Source organism: Parasteatoda tepidariorum, chromosome 1 (assembly GCF_043381705.1).
Source record: "Parasteatoda tepidariorum isolate YZ-2023 chromosome 1, CAS_Ptep_4.0, whole genome shotgun sequence".
Taxonomy (NCBI): domain Eukaryota; kingdom Metazoa; phylum Arthropoda; class Arachnida; order Araneae; family Theridiidae; genus Parasteatoda; species Parasteatoda tepidariorum.
Window position 1 is genome coordinate 45,291,189 of NC_092204.1, and position 8,380 is coordinate 45,299,568.

Consider the following 8,380-nt stretch of genomic DNA (forward strand, 5'->3'; position numbering starts at 1 on the left):
GGATTAAAGGATTTCACCATTAACACCTCATTACCATTAGTTATAGATTGTGCTGAAAATGATTTTGTGAATTAATATGTAAAACCAGTAGGGTTGTTTTTAAAAAAATATAAATTTTAGTCCATAATACATATACTCTCTTCTCTCTATATAGGCAAAGCATTTAGGTATTATATTTGAAATTAATTATTGCCACAACAAGCATTGTTGCTTCTAGTAAAATAGAAGAGAATAATTTTTAAAATTGGTCTTAGATTAAGGTCCTTGAAAATTTTGTTGAGGTCCTTGAAAAGTCCTGGAAAGTCCTTGAATTTCAATCTCATCATAGAGTGGGAACCCTGATATCATAATTATATCATTAATCACAACTAATAATTATATCAAAATTACTAATTATGCAACCTTATGTTATAAATAGTTTAAAAGCATTTTGTTTGTGTACAACTTATAAATTTTGTTTAAAGTTTTCTCTGGTAGTTCTGTGCCCACAACCCCTGGATTTTTTAATCATGCCCTGATACTATTAGCTAAATTTAAGTTAAATTTAGTTCACGAGATATTGTTTATCAATAGAATGTATTTTTTATTTTTAATATCTTTCCAATCAATGGTGAATTTTTCACTAAGCTTAGAGCTTCAAAGCTGATGAAGACTACAAGGGTTTAAAAAATTTATGAATTTAAAAAGTAATAAATTTGCAAGAAAATTCTATGATAATAAAGTACATATCACATATTAACTATTCAACCAAGATTTTCTATTTTTTCAAACAACTCTGCTCATGTATAATGTTAGTACTATCTTGCAATATTAATTTGAATTTTATTTTTTCCCAATATATTTTAATAATAAAAAGATTTTTACTGATAAGTTATGAAGAAAGAAAAAAAAGGTATAAAGTAATAATCCTTAGAATTTTTCAAAACAATACGTCATAATTTTTTTAAAAAAAAAACTTGAAGATATTTTGATATATAATAATAAATTACCAATAATTGCTGTAAATTGTCTAATTCAAGGCTTCTTGTAAAAACAGTTGCTGATTAGTCTGTATTTTTTATAGCTTAAAAATTTTCAAAACTGATTTTCTTTAAATGTAAAATGTCATTTTACTTTATTTTTGTATAAGCCACAAAAATAATATTCTGCTCTAAGCTTAAATATATATCTATCAATTTTTTTAAAAAATGCATACATAAATCTAGCATATCATATTAATTGTTTTCTAGACTAAATCGTTGATGGGAGATGTTATGAAGGAAGCTGCTTTTTCATTAGCTGAAGCAAAGTTTACTACCGGGGATTTCAATCATATAGTTTTGCAAAATGTAACCAAAGCTCAAATCAAAGTTCGTAGTAAGAAAGATAATGTGGCTGGTAAACTTTGTTTTCTATTTTTAATAAAATTTTAATTTTTTATATGGTCATTATTCTTTACACTGATAATGAGTAAAGCCTCTTTTTAATAACATGTATTAATTTAATTTCTCAAATATGTAAATGCCTTGATAAAATTATACGAGTAAATATTTGTGAGTAAACTAAACTTATTCAAAAATAAAATAAAGTTTCTGTCTAATTGGCCAAAATACCATTCTGCTGATTTTTGTTATTTTGACTATGAAAACTTATGTTATTAAAATTTAATATTCCGTTTAGTCTCTAACTGTGCACCTCACAACAAATTAAACACAAGAGGTTGCAGGAAACAATATTTTATTCCAGGTTTATATACAAAATAGTAGAAGAGCAGGAAACTTATACTTTAACACAAAGATAGATGAGAATTTCCATTATAGTTCTATGATACTAAAAGTTTGTTGGCACATTTCTTGTTATACTCCATCAACAATTGATTCAATGCCTCTATTATTTCTTTTACGCAACTTAGCAGTCTATCTTTCTTGTGGCGCATTCAGTTTCTATGACATCAACACAAAACCACTATTGATAGGTATTCTCCAATTAATGACCAGAAAGTTTGGCAAAGCTTTCATGCTTTAACCCAAACTTTAGTTGTATGCTTGGTTTGGCAAGTCCATGTTGTCTTTCACTTTTAGGGACTACTGGAATTCACAGGGCCAGAATCTTGGCACGGCATGGTGTAACCGCTAAGCACTGTAGGGCCTCATCTTTTATTACCGTATATTTTGGCGTATAACGCGCACTTTTAATACAAAAAATAACATTGGAATATACGGGTGCGCGGTATACGCCGAATGTAAAAAATTATAGATTAAGAAAATTTAAATATAGAAAAATAATTTTATTTTAAAGGAATAACATACCTTTACCTATATACTTTATTAATTTTCGTTATTACATAAATAGTTCATTATATTCGTCTTCCGTTATTTCTTCAGGCACGTCATCACAATCTGTTTTGTCTTCATCACCTGTGTTACCCTCATCCATAAATAAACAGTCATCTTCTGATCCGTCCAGATTATTTGAAGTGCTGCATGTTTTGAATGATTTTCTAACCATCTCAGGCTTAATTTCATCCCATGCTTTTAATATCCATTCACACACTGTTTCCAAACTTGCATGGCGCATATGTCCTCCTTTCGTAAAGGTTTTCTCGCCCTCCAACATCCAAGTGTTCCACTGTTTTCTAAAATTGGCTTTAAATGGTTTGTTTAAGCAGACGTCCAATGGCTGAACTAATGGTGTCAATCCACCCGGAATAACTGCCATATGGGTGTTGCATTCTTTCAACAATTTTTTTGTATTATCTGTAAGGTGGGACCTAAACATGTCCCACACTAAAAGGCTTTCTGGTTTTCTATTGATACTAGACGAGATATTGCACATGTACAATCCAAATTTTCTGGCGCGTTATACAAAGAGTATATCTTAAAATTTAAAAAATGTTATTAGAAATTACGGGTGCGCATTATGCGCCGGAATATACGGTATTCACTTCTGCCAGATGTGGAACTAAACATACTGTTGTTTGACAGTTTAAGGAAAAAGAGAATGAGAAACGGTCTCCAGCTATATTTATCTTGGTATCTAATATACATAATTATGATGCTGACAGCTAAACCTTAAATATACCAGACAGCCCAATGTGAGCCAATGCTTTCCTCTGAAGATTTCTCCATGACGACTTCCGATTTATCTTTGATCTCCAATTCTTTTCATTAATTTAAGAAAATCAGACTCCACTGAGTCAGTCCATCTCAACCATGGCCTTCCCCTCTAAGAATTACTAAAAGTGTTAATTATATGCATTTCAGAAAAATATTATTTTATACATATGATGTACGTTGTGTCTTGACAAATCGCCATTCAACTGCTGAAAGAGATATAAACAAAGACCTCTATAGTAAACAATTAACTTACTAGCTATGTCATTTAATATGTTTTTGAATTCTCTGATCAACAGAATGATTCAAACTATGATTGGTTGTTAAACCAGTAACTCCAACCTGACTATAAGTTAAAGTTTAGATGCTTACATTTCTTCTTTTTTTTTTACATCTTTAAAACTTTGTATCTGCTTTTTTTCCTCTGTAAAAGTATAATTCTTTATATCATGTTTTAGCTCGTGTTTTTTTTTTATTTTTTTTTATCATAAGTACATATCAAACTAGTTTTTTTTTTTTAATTAGTGTTTAGCTTTCTAAATATTAGCTTTGTTGTGACTAAACGTTATATTATTTGTTTACATATTTTTATTTATTATATAAATTAATCATTGTAAAATGTTATTGGAATAATCTCTCAATATTTTAGGTGTGAATTTGCCGGTATTTGAAAGTTTCCAAAATGGTGTTGATAGTAAGTTTAGTTAATATATTTTCTCACACTCAATTGAAATTAAATTTTATATTTTACTTAATGTTGTTCTTTCACAGCTTATGAGTTGGCAGGCTTAGCCAGAGGTGGTCAACAACTTGCTAAGTTGAAAAAGAACTATGCCAAAGCTATTCACTTGCTTGTGGATCTGGCTTCTTTACAAACCTCTTTTATAACTTTGGATGAAGTCATCAAAGTTACCAATAGGAGAGTTAATGCTTTGGAACATGGTAAAAAAAAAATTTTTTTTTTTTTTACTTAATTTTATTGCTGTCCTTACTAGCTTTTGAATATCAATGTCTAAATTAATTATATAATTGGATAGGCTATTTCTGAAATTAATAAAAGTAGAATTATGTTAAAGAATGTATAAATAATAATTCAGTATTATAAAGTAGGTAATCTACTATTATAAATATAGGGTAAACTAACCAATGAAGGAACCCTTAAGCTTCACTAGCCTTTTAGAAAATCATATTAATTTCAAAATTCTTAATTTTAGTTAAATGACAGTGTCAACATATTTGTTACTAATTGCAAATTATGTAAAAAAAAATTTAGAGAAGTTACATAATATTGTTTTAAAGTTTTGGAGGTTCAAATAACAAGTTGTAAGAAGACCAAGTGAAGGAACAGCTCTTACCAGTGAATGAACACCCAGTAAAGGAACACTTAATTTTGGTTATTTTTTAATGCTCTTTATGAATCTATAAGCCATACAAATATTTAAGAACAAGTCTATTCTTGAAATTATGACATATAAATACTTGGAAAATGTTAACTTTTTTTTGTAATCATGAATTGAAAATTAAAGTGTCAACATATTAACACACACTGTTCATTCACTGGGAAATCTATGCCCAGTAAAGGAACATGCCTGTTCCCTCACTGGTTAGAAGTTGTTTCTCCTATTTTTAACATACTTTTGATGCGGAACATCACTAAAGGTGCAAGAAAATTAAAGTTTATCTTTTATTTTCACTAACTTAGAGAAGAAAAAAAACGTAAACGAACACTTGTTCCCTCACTGGTTTTTCATCGTTTGGTGATCCACTGAATAAACACCCCTTATCTCAGTACTTTATTATGCTATGATGCTTAAAAAAAATAAAACGTAACTTCAATAACTATATTTTGAATTCTCTTTTTCACAGTGAGAAAAATAAAACTATTTTATGCAATTAATTCCACTTCAAACATATAAATACAAACACTCACCTTATAATTTTTTCAAAGAAACAAGGTGTCTATCAAGAAAATTAAGCTGCTATAGTATTTTCTTTTATAAGGCAATGATAAAGTTTTAATTTATATGCTTGTGTTACTTGCCAACAAGCTCTTGAAATTGCATATTATTGATATTTTAATTTTGCATATTCATTTAATGTATTGAATTGTTTTCAGTTGATAATACGAATTTAATTATTAACTTAAATTTCAGTTGTTATTCCTAAAATTGAGAGAACAATTGCCTATATCACTTCAGAGTTGGATGAAAGGGAAAGAGAAGAGTTTTATCGGTAAATATTTTAATTAATTGTTACAATATCATTTGTTTTTATGTTTATTTAATTTTTGAAGGACTTGAGTGTTTCTCATTTGGGTAAGTTTATATTGGAATTTCTCCTTTATACACAATTTTTTCATTGAATATAACAATGAAAAAAACTTTTTGGCAGAAAAACTTTTTGGCAGTTCTGCTGTTCGCACCTGTTCTGAACAATACTGGTAAATAGGGAAGCTAGATAACAGGGATCCATGTTGAAAATAATGAAAGATCAAGGAAGAAAAGTTAAACGGATTTTATTCAAAATGACAGAAGACAAATTTTTTTCCAAAATTCGCTCATTTTGAAATTGATTAATAGAGTCCGCGATCTTCTCGTCTTAATAATTTTTTAATGCGAGAAAAGAATAAAATAAGCGAGATTCTCACATTCTGGCCCTGTAATGAAAACACTGACATGTGAAAGGATTTCCTTAAGTGTTGTAGATATGTTGGCAGATAAAAATATTTTTAATGTATATTATTTTGAGATTTTATATGTATAGTAAATTTTTTAGACGTAAAAAATTATATATATGAATTTAATAAATATGCTTATATATTTATATATATGTAATTCGTATTAAATATATTTAATAAATATGCTTATATGTATTTTATAACTATACACCACCTATAAATATAAGGATACATTTCTTGGCAATATGAATATACCATTTGGCTAATTGTGATATTACTTAAAAATGTTTTAGCATATCTTAATCTTCTAGCATCCATGATTCGTTTTAAGCATAATTTTTAAAAAAGATCATAAGCTAATAGGAATTAATTTTTCATCAACCACTTTAAAATACAATTTTTTTTCTAATATTAAGAATGTTTGCATGCATCAAGTTTATGGTTGATAATGTAAAATGTTTTGATTTTCAATCCATATGAATAGTTTTTATTTCATTTTCTTAAAACGAGAATAGTGTTAAATTTGTTTGATATTTTTAGTAGTAAACTAAGTTGTATTACATAACTATTTTAGCAAAAACAAGTCAATACTTTTCTTTGTGAAGTTCGCCTAATTTTACGTTGACATTTTGCATTATATTTCAAATTTTTAAAATTCTTTTGACTACGAAAGTTTTTAGGCAGTATTTTTTTTTTATTAGATTTTACAAAATCTAATATTAATATGGATGGAAAATATTGCTTCAAAATCTGGATTTTAACCTCATGGGATTAATATTAACATAAATTTATCTACATCTTCTACTCAAACAAGCTGCTTTAGAGTTGCACCTATTGTATCTTAAATAGCAATTTAATTTCATTTCAGACTATATTGATAGCTAGACAAACAAAATCACACACCTAAAAAATGAAAGCATGCAAAATAATGTTTAAATAAATCTATTCCTGACTTCGTCACTCAGGGCCCTGGGGCATAAATTTTTGTTACGGCTCCTTTAGTTTTAATATCAATTAGGGATTATTTTTAAAACAGCAAAAATAATTAATTAAGAATATTTTAATGAATTTAGTAGTTGATATTCTTTATTATCCAATACCATTTGATAATGTAACAATTAATGCATATATGATTTTTTGAAATGTGTACTTGAAATGCGAGAAGCTTATTTTCCTGACATTTCATCATTAGAACATTTTTTTAATAGTGTTGAAAGGTATAAGGATTACAAGTCTTGATAAATTTAGGCAGATTTTGTAACCTAAAATTTGTTTTACATGCACAAGTTTTTTGTAGAACAAAATATTTCATGTTTGTAACGCCAACAAGTACCTAATGTTGTATGTGATATTTTCTTTTTAATCGTTTTAAAAGACTGTCATGCTTTATAATATGTAGTTTCAATGTAACCTATTTTAGAGAATATAAAGAACAATTGATTTTTGTATTAAAATTTAATTGCTATCTTTCAAATGTATCTGGTCAAAAAGTATTTGGACACACTCATATTTTAAGACTTAAATACATTAAAAAACTTAAGTTTTCAAGACACTTTATTTTTTATTTTATAAAAAGCAAAACATTAATTGGAAATTATTCTTTAAGCACTAGCACGAAGCTCAATTGTATTTCTATTCTTTTTTTCAAAATAATTTCAAATGTAAAGTATTTATCTTCGTTTTAACTTGTGAATTTAAAGATGCAGTAAAAAGAACTTGAGGAAACAATTATAAAAAATCTTAATTAATATGGACACTGGACTTCACAACAACAGCTAAGTGATTTATTTAACTGCAACGCCTTACGCATAGTTAGTTTTACAATTTTAAAATGTAAAAAATTGCATATTAAATTATTTCTAAAAGTCAAAAGGCACAAATAATTTAAACAGATTAGTTTGATTTTTTTTTTCCAAATTGTTTAAATCAGACAAATTTAATCATACAGGAGAAAAATTAGAAACAGAAAAATTTACCTAACTCTTGCATGTTTCGTTTTCACAACTGATCAACCTAGACATTAATTGCCACAAAGAGCCACCATTTGACAATTAATGCCTGCATGTGCACCTCTGAAAACTATACTACTATTTATTTTGTTCTCGATATATTAATTTTTGGCCAGGTGGCCGAGTGGTTAGCATGCCTGACTGCAAAGCCAATGACTGCGGTTTCAAATCCCGCTCAGGGCATGGATGTTTATCTGTGATGTGTGAATGTGGCTCTTTTTATTGGGATATTTGGGTATCTGTGGCAGTGTGGCGTGGGTAATGTATCTCGCCTCTGTGAGTTTGGTTCACAGTCACGCACCGGATAACGATAAATGGGCAACACTTCCGGAGTCTTCTAAAGCAAAGGACAAAAGTTCAATGCCTATCATTATTTTAAAAAATTGCACAATTTTATATTCACTTTAAATGCTCTCATGTGAACTGTTTAATGTTGGCAATCTGCAGTGCACCACTCCTCCGATCCTTTATGATCCTTAATGTTTCAGCTGCTGTATTTCTGATGCTATCACATGCTCTATGTCTACTTTTTATTTGAGTAATGCTTACAGTTGAATGAGGAAAGGTTTTCAGTAAAGTTTTTAATACAAGTATAAATTTTA

General features: G+C 28.3%; 1 protein-coding gene across 1 annotated transcript in view; it reads left to right on the forward strand.

The window, feature by feature from the left end:
- Window positions 1-8,380, forward strand: part of LOC107446071 (Vacuolar H[+] ATPase 36kD subunit 3) — a 15,141-nt gene that overhangs the window by 3,348 nt on the left and 3,413 nt on the right. Inside the window, exons 3-6 of the mRNA XM_071179618.1 lie at window positions 1,230-1,377; window positions 3,742-3,786; window positions 3,864-4,034; window positions 5,246-5,324. Coding sequence (XP_071035719.1) covers window positions 1,230-1,377; window positions 3,742-3,786; window positions 3,864-4,034; window positions 5,246-5,324 — 443 coding nt within the window. The remainder of the gene's footprint in view (window positions 1-1,229; window positions 1,378-3,741; window positions 3,787-3,863; window positions 4,035-5,245; window positions 5,325-8,380) is intronic.